The sequence below is a fragment of the Neopsephotus bourkii genome, unplaced genomic scaffold (assembly GCF_033783945.1).
Source record: "Neopsephotus bourkii isolate Nb327-2 ecotype Australia unplaced genomic scaffold, CSIRO-AGI_Nbou_v1 NB_1388, whole genome shotgun sequence".
In the NCBI taxonomy this organism is placed as follows: domain Eukaryota; kingdom Metazoa; phylum Chordata; class Aves; order Psittaciformes; family Psittacidae; genus Neopsephotus; species Neopsephotus bourkii.
The window spans coordinates 2451049-2470995 of NW_026901866.1; the positions used below are offsets into that span (position 1 = coordinate 2451049).

At 39.4% G+C, this 19947-nt stretch overlaps 1 protein-coding gene across 2 annotated transcripts in view; it reads left to right on the top strand.

Moving 5' to 3' along the window:
• Nucleotides 1-1875: 1875 nt before the first annotated feature.
• The window catches only part of PRKD1 (protein kinase D1), a 133660-nt gene continuing 115588 nt past the window's right edge, over nucleotides 1876-19947 (top strand). The window contains exon 1 of one of the 2 annotated variants that reach the window (XM_061367637.1): nucleotides 1876-2431. In XM_061367637.1, the coding sequence (XP_061223621.1) occupies nucleotides 2243-2431 (189 nt within the window). In that variant the 5' untranslated portion in view covers nucleotides 1876-2242. The remainder of the gene's footprint in view (nucleotides 2432-19947) is intronic. The other variant, XM_061367638.1, reaches the window with a different exon arrangement.

The following is a 19947-nucleotide window of genomic DNA, read 5'->3' on the forward strand; positions in this document are numbered from 1 at the left end:
GAATTGAAAAAGATCTGTAACACAGTGTATAGTAGCTAAGGTCATATACAGCTGTCATTTTTCCACTCTTTCCTTTGAAAGCAAATGTCATGATGTGACTCATCTTGTGAAAGACTCAACTATGTGACCCTATAATTAAATATGGTGAGGGCAGGAGAGAGAGGGACAACTCACCACCCCTATTGCCATCAGAGCCACATCTGCTTTTGCCACATTGATCTTAAGAAGCACTCCGAGTAGTCAATTACACTTATGACACTTTACTAAATTCAAGGATCACCTGAATGATGAAGCAAGGCCGCAGTATCTTCTAATATGCTGTTTTCAACAGGGGGAAAGTAGGGACTACAGCACTCAGTGCTACACTACTACATATTGTGGCTCTGGCCTTGCATTTGAACTTACAACAAGCATTCAGGGATGGCATGTGAACCTCGAACACCCTTACTGCTACAGGTTCACTCATGAAACATAGTGTTCTCCTACAGACACCTGTATAGAAAAGCTGGGAAACTTTCAGTAGTTATAATGCCTCAGCATTACCTTAGCGTATACCTAGAGGTATAAACTCCAAATACATGCTCCAAAATATCCAAGCACCAAAACATCTAGTATATGGGGATCTGTTAGGAACTGCCCATCACAACACTAACCTGTATAACCAGGGTACACTACTATACTGAAACTGATCTAGTGCTAAGGAAATACTGCAGACAACAACAAAATTAAATATAATTTTCAACAGCAAAGCCTGAATATATTGATGAGAGTAATTATTACTCTTCATGTGAAAAGAAGTCGTCTAAGTGGGACTAGTAATCATTCCATTCTTGAGTGCTGACATTTTCAGCAGATTTGGTAGTCTATAGAAGACACAGATTAAAATGCAACAATTTCAAAAGAAAATTCACCAAAGAACAAACATTCAAAATTATACAGAGAGTAAGCTGTGTGTGCGCAAATCGCTGGTGGGAAACAATCTGACAATAATAAAATGGGTCCTAATAAGACAGCTGATCAAAATGAAACAATGCTGCAGCTGTACATTTGGTCAAAAAAGCAGTTCGTAAGGAAACAGGTCATAAATTTGATCAACCACTGTACTTGCAAACATACATTTAATACTGCCATCCTTACAGGTGTTACATATCTAGCTTAAAAGTTTCTCCATTTGTACGTGGAATATTTACAGCTCCAGTGCCTTCATAGATCTCCAAGTGGAGATTAGAAATAGATTTAGACTAGGTGTTGTCTGCCATAGGGCTGCTTGTGCAAACGAATGGGGTTTGCACAGATTCTGATGGTGGGAAGAGTAACCCATCCTGGGTTTAGGTGGCAGGAAGCTCCTCCTTACTACGGACCATACCTGAAACTGAAAGCTGGTTTAGGGAAGAGAGGGTTGCAAGTTGTGCTTTCCTCCTACCTACGGAGGCTGCTGGCGCAGGCGGCACCGTGCTGACCGGGGCTGCCGGCCGAGGCGAGGCGGAGGAGCCGGGGCCATGCCGGAGGTCCCGCTTCTCTAACGTTTCTTTCCGTCCCCGGAGGCAGCTGCCCCCCACCCAGCCCGGGCGAGGCTACCGCGCTGCCTGCCAGCGAACAAGTAGAGCTCTCCTCGGGCTTTGTGTCCACCTGCGGCCCGGGAGGGCGGGCGCAGAAGACCGGGAGGGGTGGGATGCAGGCGGCTTTGAGATACTGCCCAACGAGAGGTGAGCGGGTACTCTCCCCAGCACCACAACTCACGGACAGGCCCGGACGGGCAGACCGGTGACGGCTGAGACGCAGCCTCGCCTCAGGGGCACCAGCCACCAGGGGCCCGCGGCGCTGAGTTCCGCGCTTGCCGCCTGTCGGGACGCGGCCGCCGTGTGGTGGCGGAGCGGCGCGGCCCGTCCCAGCTGGGCGTCGCGCCCGTCCCGGCGGAGGGCGCGGTCCGTCCCGCCCCCGCGCCGCGCACAGCGCCAACAGCCGGAGCGGCGGCGGCACCACCTCGGCGCGGCTGGGCCGGGCTCCCCCTCGCCCTGAGCGCCTTTCTCGCCGCCTTTTCCTGTCTGCATCCTCTCCGGTCCTTCGCCACCCCCCTCGCCATTTTCATCCGGGAGGAGCTCGGTAGGACTTCCCTGAAACTTCCCGGGAGGACTTGCCCGGCGCCTCCGGGGCGGTCGCGAACTTTCCGTCGCGGTGCCCGCCTCTCTTTCTCCGTCCCTGGCCCCTCGGCTCCGGCGGCGGCTCCGGAGGGAAGTTTTCGATGAGCGCCCCTCCGCTGATCCGGCCTCCCAGCCCGCTGCCGCCGCCGGGAGCTACTGCTGGCGGCGGCGTCGCCTTCCATCTGCAGATCGGGCTGAGCCGGGAGCCGGTGCTGCTGCTGCAGGACTCCTCAGGGGACTTCAGCCTTGCCCATGTCCGGGAAATGGCTTGCTCCATCGTCGACCAGAAGGTAAGAAACAGTTCTCTCCAGTCGAGCCCCTTTCCGCCGGGCCCCGCCAGTGGTGGCTGTGAACTTTCCTTTCTTGGCCTCTCGGCTCCGGGGCTAACGAGACCGATGGCAACTTTTCTGCGCCTCCCTCCCCTTCTCTGCGGCCGGCGACGCTCCCTCACCCGCCCGTACTTTCCCTCTGCCGTCCCCCCCGGGAGCAGAGGACGCTCCGTGCGGGATGCTCGTATGCGAGCTTAACTTTTACTCTGTTGGCAGCGGATGCAGTTAACTGTGCTAATAGCTGTTATTAAAACCAACCCCCAGCAGGATCTGTCTGCCCGCTTTTTAATGCTGCGGAAGGAGGGGGGGAGGCAGGAACCTGTCAGCTGTGGTGGCAGCGCGGCGCCCTGGGGCAGTTCGCGCCTTGTCCCGGCCTCTGCTGGGAGAGGAAACTTTCCACTGGAAAAAAAAAAAAAAAAAAAAAGGCAAACAGCAACAAGGAAAAACAGCCCCGAGAGCCCAGGATTCACAGCGCCGCGCTCCGCACGCCTTGCCCCCACACAGGCGGCCCGCAGGGCCCCGCAGTGTCCCTCTCCTGCCTGCCTGGGGGCCGGGGCCAAGCCAGGGGAATGGGGTCGCCGGAGCCTCTGGCGCTGGGTGCTGGCCCGGGAGCTGGCAGGTGGCTGCAGGGCTGGAGTGGGATTAGTCCGTTCTGGTTGGCAGCCGCTGCGGGAGGCTGCGGGTAGCTCGGCGGGGCGAGGAAGGGGGGGCCCAGGCCAGGGAGGAAAGGTGGCCCCGCCTGCCGAGGTGGCACTCGCCCTGCTGCTACGGAACGGTAGCATCGCTAGGCGCAGCTCACCGGGACTCCAGTGAAATTCGCGCAATACGCTAAAACACATCTGGCTTACCGGGGGACTTCCGCTGACTTGATCCTTTTCCGATTTCTGTGTGTTAAACAATCATGTGGTGTCCTGAAATAAAGTTTTACTTTACTAATATTTGCTGCGTGAAACACCCGCATTAAAGTATCATAGTGTTTGCAAGGGATAAAAAAGCAAACCCCCAAACTGATAAAGTATTCAGGAAGGTTATAATGGGAAAAACTTGGGCTTTTACCCCTTTGTTTTCACCAAGGTAAAATGATTTCAGGTAGGGAATTTAATTTTTTAAGAAACTGTTAGCTTTGGCTTAATGTCTATTTGTAGAGTCCCATTGATGTGAACTTCACTAAGTAGGGGATTTTTTTTTTTAAGAGTAACTATTGAAGTGTTTTGAAAAAAAGCATGAAATATGCATCTTAATTTCTAAATTCTGTATTTTTCTTAGTTTAAGAAATGGTTACCTGCTTTATTAAATTGAATTCTGAAGCAAGGCGTGCTCTTCTGTTTAATGTTACCATATTTGCTTTCAAAGCTAGGCCAAAACTTGTTACTTGGTCACATAGACGTCAGAAATACTTTTTAATGTTTAGCCATTTCTAATTGTGCTAGCAGTAATGGAAACGTTAAGATTATTGCATGCATTGTTTATGTTTTTGTGCTTGAGTAGTTTATTAATGTCATAGGTTTACTATAAACTTGATTTTAATCACAATTGCCAAACAATTGCCTGAAGAAAATTAAATGTGTTGGCTCATGCTCAAAGAGTCAGACTTATTTGACCTAGTACTGACATACCAATTTTTAGCACTTTAAATTTGTTACATTTTCCTGACTACATAAAACGGAGCATCATTTAGCGACTTCTCTACAGAGTGTGCTTGAATGAGGAACTTTCTTCTAGCTGCAGTTTCTCAGAGCCCAGATGCCTGCTTTTCCAAGGCTGTTGGGAAGGAAGTGGCTCATGAAAGGGAAAACTGGAAGAAAGAGGGGCTTTTTTTTGTTGTTGTTGTTTGTTTGTTTGTTTGTTTTCCTTGTTGGGATTTTTCTAGTGTGTGTGTGGTTTTTGCTTGTTTTCTTGTTGTTTTTTTTTTTTTATTTCGTTTTTTTTTTTTTTTTTTTTCTTCCTCATCAGGTGGTGGGCTCTACCTCCTCCACTTTGCGGGTAAATTTGTATGTTATTTAGTCCTCAGAATCTCTGTTTTAAGCTTAAACCTGCAAGTATGTCTGTGTAGGTGACTTCAGTAAGACACATCTTTTCACTTACCATGATGGGATAGTTGGCATACACAAAGTTACTCAGCAGACTGCCAGAGACCCTCTTTAAAAAAAAATTATGTGATACTAGAACTGTTACAAGGTAACTGTTCAGTAATTATTCCACAGTAACTTCTTGTGTGTTACAGGTACATGATTTTCTCTTTTTCTGAAATGTTTTTAAAGCACTGCTTACTCTTGATTTTATGAGAAAGGTGTATTTGCATATTGCAATCAAGCAGGAGACTATACTATAAAAAATATTTTATTGAAGTCTCACACTACTTTCAAGTTTCCTTGGGTCTATAAAGGAGTGGCCTACCAGGTAACAATTTTGTACCCAAGTCTCTGCTTAAAAGAGTGTCACTGGACAGTATATAAGGATGAGAAAATAGGATTTTGTTTCTCTCTGTGGCTGTCATATTGGACTGCAAATATCAACTCTCTCTGTGGTGAGCTGTTAAATATTTAAGCAGTCCTCCTGTACGCAACTTTATTTTTAGGGTTGTGCTGAATTCCCTTCAGTGTCAGTGTCAGATCACCTGTTCATAGCCTTTTCCATGATAATGTGGGTGTATCTGATTCAAGATATTTAGGACCTTTATTCAGCACAGGTTTATACAACAACTTAATTTAGTGATGCTCAAAATTTATGGTAAATTGGACTTAGCTTTCAAGGTATGCAGAATGGAGCCTCAGGAGGCTGTTAATGTAGAGGGGTGTGTATATATGCGTATAAACCAACCATATTTCTATATATGTGGTTTTATATATAAAAATAATATACACATGCACACACATATATGAAACTGTTATTTCTATGTGTAATTTAGAAATCTGTATTTAGATATAAATGTACATTTGCATATTATTATTCTGCTGGACTTTAAACAGCATCTAAAGTACAACAGTTAGGTTTTCTAATTTAGGAGAGAGTATAATTCTATTAATAATGTATTGTATATGATCTGAAAAACTGAATGAACAAAGTCTTTTTCTCCATTGAAAAAGCATTCTTTCATGGTTTGTATCCTGAGAGAGCTGTATGGAAAGTTTCTTAACAAACCTGAGGATGAAATGGTACATACCATTTCAGACATAAATTCACACACATTTAAATCTGTTAACTGTTCAGAAGATAACAAAATTTGATTCCTTTGAGTTTGTACATTTTGTTTGTTTCAGAACCAGTGGCATGAAACCCTTGAGACTTGATCACGTGGGGTTGTTTTTTCTGCAGCTGAATTGGAATTTTAGCATTTAAATGATGTGGTTGACAAGAAATGAGGATCAACTGCAAAATGTGTGTCAGTATTTGACTTCTAGGCTAACTCCCCCACAAGAGCAGTGGGAGGATATTGTAAAATACAGTCTTTGTTTTCTCAAGACAAATGGTTTTAATTATTGCCCTTTTTGGTTTAGCTGCACACAGTAGAACCACTTCTTCAGGGCAAAAGTGTAATGCAAAGCACACTAAGTAGGGTCATGGCATATTTTTAATTGTCTGGCATTATGTTAACAAAGACTTTTTACTAGCAAAAGACAAAGGAAGGAGTCTTTATACATTTTTTTTAATACAAATTCATACAATTTTAATTCAAAGGGGAAAGTAGTTATTATTTATTTTTTATGTTTGTCTGAAAATATAAATAATTTTTCATCGCTATACTTAACATAGGATGCTTTGGGCTACTGCTGTGGCATTGTCAGATTTTGGAAACTTTGAGTTCTCGAGTAAATATATGATGCAGTGTTACTTGACTTGAGAATGTGGGGTTTATAAAATAGCCCTTTGGACAGACGTTAAGAGCAGATGTTGATTGGGCCTTCAGCATTTGAAGTAGGGAAGTTGAGAGGAATAGGAAACACAAATAAAAGATGCAAAATTTGGCCTGCTCAGGATGTGCATAGTTCACATTGATTTCTAAAATTACTGTTGTAAATGGTTCACTGGTTTGGATAGTTCTGAAATTTCACAGTAGGAAAGGGGAAAAGAAATGTAATAAACAAAGTAGGCCATGTCAAGAAGAGGAAAGGACAGAAAGAAAAGTAATAAAAGGGTGGTTCAAATGACATCCTGCAGCTGCAATACTGTGCTGAGATTCATCTTTATGTAAGATATTCAGTGTTAAATTAGGAGAATTGTCGCAAATAAAAACCAGAGCCTTTTTAAGGTATTCCTGAGAATTGAACCAAACACATTCAAGAATAGGTATGCATCCACTTGTGCTTCCGGCTGTCCTTGGTAAGGGAAGTCTGATTTATTTCTAAATAAATAAAACAGGAAAACAAAAATAAGCTTAGTTTTTTCTCAGGCTGGAATCTCTAAACTTGTTGTCTGAGTGAAGAAAGGAGCTTTTCTAAAGGTTGGCACAAAAATAAGCTTAACCTTTTTTGCAAAGGTTTCAGGCAGCTACAGAAAATATAAGGGGTTTGTTTGCATGGATGAAGTATTCCTCCTCAATCCCTGCTCCAAAACTACAAATTTTCCTAAAATAAACAAGAGCCTGGTAGTAATGAAATCATTTCCTTTGGAGTAGGGTAGGGACTCAGGGTAAATAGTATACTAGAAAGAAAAAGCCTCGGGGTAAACAGAGGCACTGTGACAGGTTTTCACCATGCTGACCAAAACTCGCATACCTTCAGTCAAACACACAGATTTAGAGATTTCATATATTCACTATGTTTTTGGCTGTATCCACGGTCTTCATATGTTCTGGAAAAGTTAGTACAGATGTGCTGTTCATCTGTTAAAAGTTAAATTCTCATGGAGTCTTTAACTGGTGTACACTGGTAACAAAATATTTTAACTTTTTTCTTTGAAGTAAGTCTTTTCTTGCACTGAATTCTTCCTTCTACCTGTATTGTGAAAACATCAAGTTGTTAAATTGCATTTGAGGAATGAGAGGTGCCTTGTCATTACGCATATAATCATATTCCAAAGTGAATACTTTTATAATTATCTCACTCTTATAAACTCAAGTGAGAGTTTTGATGTTTACTGTTTAATCTTTTTATTGACTTTACATTTATTATTCTCTACCCTGGAGACTGTTAGTCGGTGTATATAACATTAGTTTGTAGATAAGTTAAAATTACTTTTGGAGCATGTGTGACTAAACACTAGGTAAAACATAATTTTGATGAAAGTCAGTCAGTATGAATTTGCTTAAAGGAACTGTAAGGTTTTTTAAGAAATGCTAACTTTGTTACCTGTCCTGTCAGTGATCCAGATGAGGAAAATGAGTCTAATGTCACAAACTTACGTAGAGCATTTGAGAAATCCCTTGCCAGAGTAAAAGTTATTGAATGAGTTATCATAGAATAAGAAATAAGATGGAGCTTTGGATGGAGGACAGACTTGTAACCAAAGTAGTTGACATTTTAATTTTTAAAGGAATTACGAAAGGAGTCATGTGTTAGTTCGACTAGTGTTTCCTCCAGGAAAATGTAATTTCCCTAATGATGAAAAAAGGTATAAGATGAATAAGCATATGAGATGCTTCTCCCATTGCTGCTGAGATGCAGCTCTATTGCCAGAGAAAGGATGGATTTTGTTGATGAAGTGGCAGCATTTCCCAGACTGTGCATATGTGGGCATGGAATTTGCAATACCAGGGGTCTGACTATCTGTCTGATACAAGACTTTGTGCATAAACCACACAAATGACTTGAAGGTGTGTCAGGTTTGCTGCTTGTATGCAGGTGGTCTGCACTGTGGATTAGGTGTGAAACACATGGCATACGTTAAATCACTGTATGGATTTGTGCAGACTTTGTCCACAAATATTTTCCCATGATTTCTGGAAATCCTCACAAACATAGAAAACTATTTGTTGCTCTTACCTAGACTTTTTCCTTTTTTTGTTTGGAGAAATCTTGCTGTATGGTTACCATGTGTGTTTGTACTGTGGTTACCTGCAAGGAAACAAGCACATTTCTTGAAGTACTTTTGGTTTCTTATTTTCACTGTATTTTGTGTATGAAACTGTTGCAATGAAAACCTTTGCCAAATGTATGTTTGCTTTTTTTCTTACTGCTTGTATGTTAGCAACTCCACATCTGTGGAATTTGAAAGAGTTGTCTATGCAAAACTAAAAACTACAACTAATAAAGACAAACTAAGGACATTGAGACAGATTCTGTCTCAAGTAACTTGTGATAAGCACATGCATTGTTTGTAGGTGTGGGTTTGTGGTTTTTTTTAATTACTTCTGTAAAATGCTGCAGGCCATCTCTGACTTCTTGACTTTGCCCTCTGGTTGATATCAGGCAGGTTTATGTTGATGTTATGTAATATGGCTGCAGTTACACAGATGCAGTTAAATATATAAATAAAATCTGCCTCCCAAGTGTTTACCCAAAGTGTAGGTGATGTATTTGCTAGAAATATTTTACTAATTCTGTCTGTACAATAGTATGGCTGTATGTGTGCCTTTAGTCAATGCTAACAGTTTACTATTTGGCTCTTGCTGCTAGGAGGAGGAGTTCTTGTTCAGCTTGTCTTCTGGAGCTGCTATATGCTTCTTGCATATAGTAGTCAAATTGTCAGTTTCAGGATAGATTTGGAATCTGCTTTAGGATGTGCTCCAGTGAAATACTTGTTTTGTTTTTCAATGTCAGGTAGCAGTGTTTCTTTTACAGGGTGGATCACAGAGATTCTGCTAGAAAGGCTACCTGAATTTTGTTGCATTTTCTTGTTAACCTGAAAGAATGTGGATTATGTAAGAATTAAAAGAAAACAAAGTCCCCATTTTGTTGAGATATATTTTACCTCATCTTTGACAGTGATTTTCTTTTCATACATGTTACATTCATTGTGCTTTACTGCTTTGTGAGAGGGGACTTTTGATGCAATGCCTTTCTATGCCTGGCTGGTAGGGCACTCACTTGGGTAAGCGTGGGTGTCCAACTTGGATTTCTCTATGCTCTGGGCATCACCTTTGTTTACATTCTCCTGGCTTTTGGCATCCCTGTGAATGTCCAGGGTTTTTCAGACCAAATCAAATTCCTTTCACAAGTTAAAAATTTAAATTAAAAAAAAAATGTCTTCTTTCTCATACAAGATTTCTGGTACTGCTGGATAATTTTTTGCTTTGGGGGACTTTCTTTCCTTTCAAATATTTCTATCCATGTAACAATCTAACATGATGCCAGGCTTGATGTCACTCAAAAACTGTGTGTAAGATTAAAATAACTTGCACATATCTGTCTTTGAAATTTTGAAGTATACAGCTTTGAGGTATGCGCTTCAAGTCGGCTACTTCATGAAGCGATTTTTTGCTTTCAAAATCCTGTTCTAGTTTTATCTGCTGGAAAAACATGTGAAGGCTAGAAAGGTGGTGTAATGTATCGCTCTATAGCATAGAGGTATTAGTGTAGACATATTACAGTCGCACGTGCATAAAGATAAAAAGTTACATGGAAATTTTGGTGTACTGTTTACTTCTTCTTCCTCCATGGATTTGTGGGTTACTTTTGCTTGTTCCTTGCAATTTTGTTTTCTTCTTCAGGTGAAGAAAACTTGGTCAAGAGGTAAGCTTTCACTTCTCCCACCATGCAACATGTCTGTTACTGTGATTCTCTTTCTTAGGTAGCTATAGCCTGCTGTGTGTGCCTCTTCTGCAGTCAGAACTCTCTCAGAAACACTGTTACATCATTATAGCTAGAACATAGCAGGTTATTCTGATCCAAATATATCAGGTATCAAACCTTATTCTTTTAAAGAAAAAATAAGACATACGAATGTGCTTCATCTAATCTGAATCTTGGTTGTTTCCTAAAAGAAGAAGAGAGGCATTTAGAGGCTTTTATTAGTGATCAGCATAAAAAGGTCTTTCCAGTGTAATTTTAAGCACAAGGTATACAAAGAGAATCTGCAAACCATGACCAGAGTTGCCAGCTCTAAACTTCTGTCTTGTACACCTTAAAAGAACCATATCTGAACATGTTGTGTACAGTCTGAAAGCATGTTCTATTTCTTCTCTCATAAAAAAAAAAAAAGAGTCAACCTTGAGAAATATTCTGCCTCCCCCCCAAGAGTTAGAAATAGTTTTTGTTAGTGTCTTGTCAGTTGCAAAAGCACAGACAAGACACAGCTGGGACTGGGAGCAACATTCTGGCTATAACTTGCCTGAAAGATGCTTATCCTTAAAACCATCAACTTTCATCTTGCCTTATCTTTTTTTTTCCTACCATCTGAGAAATTCTTTTACATAAAAATAGAAATCAGTAATGTATATGGACCATAATGGTAAAGTGTAACATGGTCTTCCTCTTTGCAGCACCATATGTTCTTACATAATGTATAGATGCTAGGAAAGGGTCTGTACTGGGACTGAAACAGTCCTGAAAGCCCCAGAGGTCCTTGGGCCACAGTTATATGATTTAAACTGTTTTAAATTGTGGGTTTGATCCATGGTATGAGTGCCTGTGGGGTGAAAGAAACCTCACGGATAAGGAGGACAATATGAGTTATTGACACTTTTTCCAGTCTAGCTGTAATAGTTTTCCCATTTTGTTATGGAGTTCAGTCCCCTTCTGCATCAGCTTTAAAGGGTTGGATTACAGGTTTGCTGTCTGTTTACATGATGCGACTGTAGATGTGCTGACTATGCTGTCTAATGTTGTAAGTGCTGATCTTGCCTGTCTGAGGATTTTATATTGCTGCCCTAAATCAACTACATCTGGGAAAATACGAAAATTATACTTTCAGATAGTTGACATATACGTGAACTTATGTGTTTGTTCTGATACATTTATATACCTGCTTCTAAAAAGAGGGAATGCAGCAAAATATGTAGAATACAAGTAGGTGTCTGTCTAGTTCCAAACCCAAATAGTTTTCACTGCATTTTTTTCCCAAAGTCTTGGCTGTTCTACACAAAAAAAAAAATGGCAGTGGAAATTGACACAGGAGTCTCTGTCTGTGTGCTTATAAGGAGTGGGGGTATTAAATTAGTGTTTTCATCTTCATTTCCCAAGGAAAACTAAGCTTTGCTGTTATATGTTACCCCTCTCATATGTAACTGTCTATGCTGGCCTATTTGTCACTAGAAGCTCAAGTCACCATAGCAAAAAGGCTTCAGGTAACTATCTAACAGATTGTTAGGCAGAAAATACAGTAAAATGAAACAATTTGGAAAACAAATACTCTACATCTAGAAATGTATCTCTAATAGATCTTTGATCTGCTTATGATCATGCGCTTTTGTTTTCATGACATGTGACCTTGACCCAGACACTGACACATTTTTCAAACCTACAAACATGCCAGTGTCTTACTTTAAATTCTTAGTCTAGGTTAGATGATTGTCCACTGTAAACCTCCTCTTTCATTCTTCCATCTAATTTATTTTGGCACAGAACCAAGGAGGTTTGGACCACATCATAAACTACATGGAATTGTAACTCAGCCTTAAACCCAGTAGTTTATGAGCAGTATCTTTGAAGAAAACTCTATAAGAAATCCATGTTAGGTTGTGGGCAGAAACACAGAAGTTCTTCATGGAAACCTGTGGTTAGCAAAACCCACTGCCACTTTCAGTATGAACTAAAGGCTTCAAATCTTATGGATTAGAAATAAAAATAGTGTTATGTAGGGGAGGGGCCTGATGAATTATCCTTGTGTAATGGTGAAGGGTCAGTGCAAAGTTGAAAGGAAGTAATGGTAAAATGAAGTCACACACCTGTCTGCTGTGAAAGTTGCTTTAAGTGAAGCAATGTAATTTTTCAAGGAAGGAAGACTAGAGAAGCGACCTGATGAGGATATTTGACTTAACTGTCTTCTCGGTGAGGACATGTGCTTGTTGAAGACATTCAGCAGGAAAAAAATGTGGATCATTTAGACCCCACATTGCTGTTAGTGCTTAGAGGAAAGGCCAAGGTGACACCAAAGCTAAAGTTGGTGTTGTATTAAGTCTTGCTTCTCTTCTTCCTCCACCTTTGCTCATTTTGCCTGTGCTTCTTAAGTCGCTTTTATCAAATGGTCTCACTATGTGATATAGGCATCTGAACTTAGTATTCTGGATTGATAGCTGTTGAGTAAACTAAGGGTATTATCTGAGCTGAAATTTGGCTGCTGATTTTTTTCTGTATATCTTAATGTGGTGTGCATTTGCATAAGTGTATGTGCAATGTTTGTTTAAATTTAAATTTAAGAACGTTAACAACATTTTGGTAACGTTCTATATACTGTTTCATACTGCAGCCACATAATACTGTTAAATACCTTTGTTTACCCAGAAGTAAATGCTTTATGTTGTTACAAAAGTAGCAAACGCTTGGCAAGTTTTAGGTTTTGGAGTATAGCATAGTTAAGAGAATAAGGATGAAATCCCTTTTGAAGACTGAAGTGTGAAACAAGTATTTCCAAACTTTTAATGCTACTGAAAATCAGACCTGTTTGTTCAAAGATGGCCTGAAACCCCAAAACTTTGTATGGTCATTTTAAAAGGTCAGGAAATGTCTGCTTCCTTATTTGAGAGGTAAATGATAATCAATATGTAAACACTTGCTAGAATGTATTTGGAGATACCTCAGGAAAAGATCTGAAGGAAGAAAAACCCTTAATGAATCTCTCTAAAATATTGTTATCTATTGATGGTGAGTGAAGTTGCACTGCTTACCTTTAATTTAGGAAGCATTTTTTGTTCCTGTTAAATCAATTTCTGATGTCACCATTTCTCCTCCCTCCCCCTTTTAGCAGGACAAAAGGGAGGTTCTGAAAACAAAAGTCATTGTATAACAAGAGAGAAGCTTCACAAAGGGCAAGTCAGAGCTTAGTTTCCATCTCTTGAGTAGGAGTGTATAAAAATTGTTCACTAGTGTGGCTTGATCATTTTCCCCTTCTTTTCACAACATGTTTCAATCAAAAAAGAATGTTGAATGATGCTTGCCATGTTGATATCATGCTTATATGTGTACAGATAAAAGGACAAGAGTTTACCAAAAAATCTTGAGAGTGAACCTCATGATAATTACAAATATATTTGTAAAGATTAATAACTATTCAAAGTATTTTAATCCTCCTGAATTAGATGATCAAGTAGCTCTGCAACAATTTGAAAAGACATTAAATTAGAATAATCTTTACTATTATTCTTTCTCTAGATGTATGAAGAATTGCTTATATGTATGAATATAGCATTATGAGAGAACTTTTACTTTCTGTACATGCACATTATTTTGTTTGTATTGAGGAAATAATCCTTTTTATTAGAATAATAAGCAGTATGAAAACTTTGAAATTTGCATCTTCAGGTGTACTGAAAGGCATTTCTACGTTGGCTGTACAAACTTTGGTATTAAGGGATACAGACAATAGGGAATCTGGGAAATGTTATTTTATTAGTTCTCTGAATCCTGCAGGCCATGGATACCACTGAACAAGTCACTTCTTTCCTGTCCTGGGTTCATCAGTAGCAGTCATTTTTTCTCTTTCTTGGTAGCTGGTGCAGTGCTGTGTTTTGACTTTCGGGCTGGGAACAGAGCTGATAACACTGATGTTTTGGTTTGACCAAGGACTTGGTGAGCCTCATGCTCTGCCAGGGAGGAGGGGAAGCTGGGAGGAAGCAGAGACAGGACACCTGACCCAAACTGACCAAAGAGGTATTCCATACCACAGCATGTCATGCCCAGGATGTAACTGGGAGTTACCCGGAAGGACAGGGGTTCTGCTGGGTTGGACTCATTCGGCGGGTGGTATTGTACTCTTTTCCTTGTTATTATCTCTTATCATCGTTGTTGTTGGTGGTAGCAGTGGTGATTTGTGTTGTATTTTGTTTGCTGGACTGTTCTTATCTCAACCCATGGGAGTTGCATTCTTTCGATTCTCCTCCTCATCCCTCCGGGAGCGGGGAAGGGGGGGAGCCCCCGGGGTGGGAGGGGATGGGATGTGGGCCTCGACTACTTCCAGCTCGGCACCACTAACTGGGAGTGAGTGCACAAGTTGTCTGGCTGGGTTTAAACCACGACAGGTCTTTTTGGCGCCCAAAGTGGGGCCTGAGGGGTTGAGATAACGACAGATCATTACGGATTAATAGTCACTCGTCACAATGCTGATTTATTGGCTCTCAGAGTTGTTCGTCTTGATCTCACAGCTTCAGTATATCGTATCTTACTTCCAGCCGTTATTTGCTGTGTTAGTGTTTTTCAAGTGTGGGGCTTGGGCTAAGGTTTTTGTCTCATTGTACTTTATGGTAATGACTTGTAATACAATAGAATCATTGACCATGAAACTGATCTGGCTTATGTTCCCAGTGTGGTCACCACCTTTATACTTTGGGACGTATATAATAAAAGTGCTTAGCAATTACACATCTTTTTTCTCCTTCTCGGGTAGTCAAACTGTGAAGGAGAAGGAGACATTCTTTTACCCAGTACCCCCCCCCCCCAAGCATTTACAGCATCATTTGAGAATTTTGAAGTTTTTGAATGGCCTTTTAATGCTGTCGAGACTTGTTTGCTGATTGTGATGGGGCTCACCATGTTGGCACGCATAAAGAGTGTATTTTGCCCACGACTATTTCATTTGTTTTAAAAAGTTAAGCAGAGTCAGGTTTGGGTCTTGTCTGGGGTTAAATGATGATGTAGGAGGACCAAGAGATTTTCTCTGAGGCTGGACAGTCACGAGTGGCAGGGTGTGTGGGACAGTATGGGTAAGTATCTAGGTCAGTGGGCCCCTCCAGTATTTTGGAATTTCACCACCAAACAACTGCAAAATCCAGAAGAATTAGTAAAACACTTAAATGAGGTGTGTGGTCATTCTGGCCATACCAGAGATGGGCAAATCATGGCAACGTGCTAGGGCTTGGCCTATGCTTTCAGGGCCATGTTCAATGCTTTCCAGCACCTTTAAAAGGAAAAAAATGTCGCTGGATCTGAGGGCAAAGCAACAGTCAGTACAGCTACTCCAGCTCCAAGCACAGCAGCCCACCACCACTCACTGGGACTGAGTGCACAAGCTGTTTGGCTGGGTATAAGGCACGACACTTCCCTAACATATTAGTTTCCATTTCTGAATGGCATATTGATGCTGGGAAGGACTTACACCTGAAAAAAGTAGGATTTTGACAAATCTTAACAGAATTGTTTATTCTGTGTAAAATATGTAAGAATTCAAATGTAGAATAGTGTTTTTTTTTATGAACCTTGAAAATTACAATGCAAAGGTGTGTATACAACTAGAAATACTGACAAATACTCTTGTAATATATCCTCAGAATGTTTCTACAATGTTAGGATATAATGATTATTAGTATACAGATGCATGCTAGTTGCAAATAACAGTTAAAGGATTGTAATGAATTATAGTAGTATTAAGTACAGTGTATATTGAGGATTGGTTTGAAATGATATAAGAGGTTTGTATGGTTTATAAAATATGCTGCTATGTATCTTTATGATGATAAAAATCTTGTTAGAATTCTGTGAATTAATTCTTGGGTCAAATACTCGTATTTTATAAGGCAGTTCTACAGTTGGGTCTGTATTTATTATAGTTTCTTCCAGAGATACAGTATGGAATACTTCTGAATGCACTTATTTTGTAAGACAGAAAAATGTAATTAAAATGACAATGGAAAGCGAATGTCAGCAAAGTATATCCTACTCCTTTCAAGAAAAGAGGAATCATCTCTTGTATTATTAATTATTTTACGTATAGAGCCTTTGAAATGACTGTTACTGAATGCTTTTGAAACTTTTTATTTGCTTGTGGTTGTCTCTGAATATGGATATAAAAATCTGCATTTCAGATGTTTCTCAGCATAAAAATGTCAGTTTGCAGGAAAAATCAAAGTGCTTTCACAGAACTTCTTTTTTTTAAACATTTCAACAGGTCAAATTTTATTTTTTATGTAGAAAAATAGGTGGATTTTGTTTGTTGGATTGGTTTGTTTGTTTGTTTGTTTTGTTGTTGTTGTCTTTAGCTGTTGATACCCTGGGAATTTCTATAGTTTTCTGGAATGAGAGGGAGCTTTCAAATTATCAGAGCAAAATGTCACCGAAGTTTTTGTAGTGAAAAATACAGAAACGTCAGCATAAGGATAGGTGACCTCCTTCCTTTTTGATCTTCAGTGAAACATTCTGTTTTGAAGCATATGATAGGGAATATTTTATTGAAGACTTTGTATCCCAAATGCTTTGTTCATGAAACAAGGAGTTTGCTATGTCTTCCATAAGCAAGCAGCAGTAAGAGTAGAAATGATGATCTGTGATGCTATCACATTACCAAGGAAGTATGTTAGCAGTTAACACCTCACTGGAAAATTATATTTAATAGCCAGTTGTTACCATATGCGTACAGTTGTCACAGTCATCAGAAAGATGCTGCTGTAAACTGTTGATGTGGTTGACTGAGCTTTTTAGACCCATACACCTTTAGTTTTCTAACTTGGAGCTCTCTAATTAATTTGAATTCAGTGTTGACCCTGCTTTAAACAGCAGCTTAAACTAGATAAATCTCACAAGGTCTCTTCCAACCTGTCTGATTCTGCAGCTACAAGGGATAAAAATTGTAAAAAGAAAAACAAACCCAAACCTTTTCCTGTTACTAAGATTTACATTTACTGCTTAGCAGTCTGTATTTTTGTGCAATAAAATATTTGAAGTTTACTACTCCTTTGCAATTTCCTAGGTGGCAATATTGGGGAACACAGCTTGCAGATTCGTACTGAAATCTGTGTTATCTATTTTATATTGAATTTCCATTAAATTGCAAATAGTTGTAGTTTCCCATGTGTTTATTATGCTTTTTTTTTTTCCTTTGGAAGTAAAATACCGTTTTCCCATAGTATTTTATGGATTTATGTATTTTTTTAGAATAATTTATGGTGTTTTGGTTGTTTTGTTGGTTTTTTTTTGTTTGTTTTTTTTGAGGGGGGGAGGGGGTGGTGTTTGTTTTTTTTTGTTTGTTTTTAATTATCTTTTAAACTTTCAGGGAAAAGCTAGAAATAAAGTTGTTAAGTTACTTGTATCTTCATGCTTGGGTTTCCTATAATGATAGATAAGAAGGAAAAAAGTTAAAAAGAAATTATGTTCTTGTGTTATTTGTAAAAATAACACAATTTCCTGAGGTGCTCTAGTCTTCTCTACTGCATACAATTTTTCATGGTATTCGAGAGTTCAACAGCAAGGGCTTTTCAAGTTCATTCAGTCAAAGTTTCTGTTTAACTATATACAGAGATATTTAATTTGGACAGCGTTTTCATCTGACTCAAACAATTCAGTTTCTCATTATTTCATATGATACACATTAAAATAATTGCAAGTATGTAAATGTTTGGGTTTCAGAAAACTTAGTTTTTCTTCTGAATTGAGCATTATGTAGTAGAACTTAAGCATGTATTTAACTTTCCCCCTATCAGTTATCTGATCCAGCTCACTGCACAGCTGCTCTTGAAAGGTCAGCAAGGGAATGGTAACAAATGACGGGTGGATGGAGTGGACACTATTGAAAGAAACTAGATCTTGGTTTTCTGAATCTAAGAATTTATATGTTGGTTGTTCTGTCATCTCTGCCCCCCTTCCTTTTTTTCCTGCTATTGACTGGGTTCTCTTATGTTTGTTGGAAGACTAGATATATCATAGAGAAATTATGTTTTTTCAAGGAGACGAGCATCTGGGTAGAACAAGGAGCCAAGTAACCTGACTGAAGGTAGGCTGCCTCAGGGCTTGGGCTTTTGTTAGGTTGCAGATAATTCATAAGGGAGATGGTGACTTCAGTGGCATAGAAAATTTTCCATCTGAATTTACAAACAGTTGTAAAGACAACTGCATTGGAAGTCAAGTTTTATTATTGGCAAGTTAATTGGATGTAAATCATTATGAATTCTTAGATTCTCTTTTGCCTTTAATTTGCCTCAGCAGACGGAATTACAGGAGCTGTTCATAGATTCCCTAGTTATATACAAATTCTTGAATATTGATAGAATCAACTAATTTAGGAAAGCTCATTATTTATTCTAAATGTCTTTCATCACACTGTCTCTTCTAGCATCTCAGGATCTGGGCTAACTAGGATTAAGTAGTAGATCCTAACTAGCATTGTTCTTATGTGAGCAAGATCACTTTTCTTGCCTCTTATCATGATAGATTGTTGTGTTGACATCTTTTTGTGTTGTTCCAATATGCAGTTGTAGAACACAATTTGGTGTTGGTTTTTGTTTTGTTGTTTGTTGGCTTTTTTGTTGTTTGGTTTTTGTTGCTTTTTTTTTTTTTTTTTGCTTCAAAGAAGGGACCCCCTTAAAACTCTGCTACAAAGTATCATTTTTGAGATTCATAGTGGCAGATTTAAATGAAGGTATATAAAGGAGAGACAGGCATCTAAACAAGAGTTTTCAGAAAATGAAAAAACCTGACAATCTTTAGAAGCTTTCTTCCTACATGTATATGTACAACCTCATCTGCTCCAGAAAGACGTTGTTAGATTGGATTACAGCTCACTTCACAGTATGTCTTTACACTTTGTGTAGTAAACCGATAGGTTTTTATTTTGTGCAGTGTTGTTTATATATGGGGACAAGTCTGTACAAGTATTTGTTAATCGCATTATACATTTGGTCTACTATGGATACTGTACAAAAAAACCTGTTGAGCTTACTAATGACAGTACTCTCTAAAACATCTTGAATTGAGGTAAAAAAACGTACATAAGATGAGCAAATACATTATATCAGTACATGATTGCTAAAAGGAATTGGTAATGACTTACCACTATTCTCCTATTTTAACTGCATAAGACTGCTTTATGCAGACTGGCTAAAAAGTTGTTAGAAAGAGAACAAGGGCCAGGGTACAGTTAAAATTCATCTGGGAAACAATTTGGAATGTTTTGAAAGTAACTTACTGCTGATGTTATTTGTGCATTGTAAAAGCTGCATTAAAATAGGTTTCTTCTATGCTAGACTGGGATTCACTTCCAGCTTCAGATACAGGTGGGTGCTATTGCCTGTGTTCTTATGGACCTGGAAATGTAGGCTGTATTCGAAGAAGTCCCTTGCGCACCTTGGAGTACACGTGCCCAGCAGTATGTATGGAGCATGAGATCTGCTACATAGACTAATGCAGATGAATGAAAATGTGGCTGATACTAGTGGTACAATGAGTTTGGGATGTTTCACTTGGAGAGCATGGAAAACAAAGCTCCTATTGCTGTATTTTCACTGTAACATCTATAATGCTATATAAGATCCAGCAAAATTAATTTTTATGGTCAAAGAAATAATTAAAAACTCCTTTCATTGATAAAGAAAAATAAGCATGCAATATTTCTGTCTTTGTGGTGGGTTTTTTTATTGTTGTTGCTTGTGGATGTTTGTAAAAGTAGAATTTAAAGTAAGGAAGTACATTTCAGTTTTACACGTTTCTTTACACCACAAATAGAACACAGTTTTAATCTAA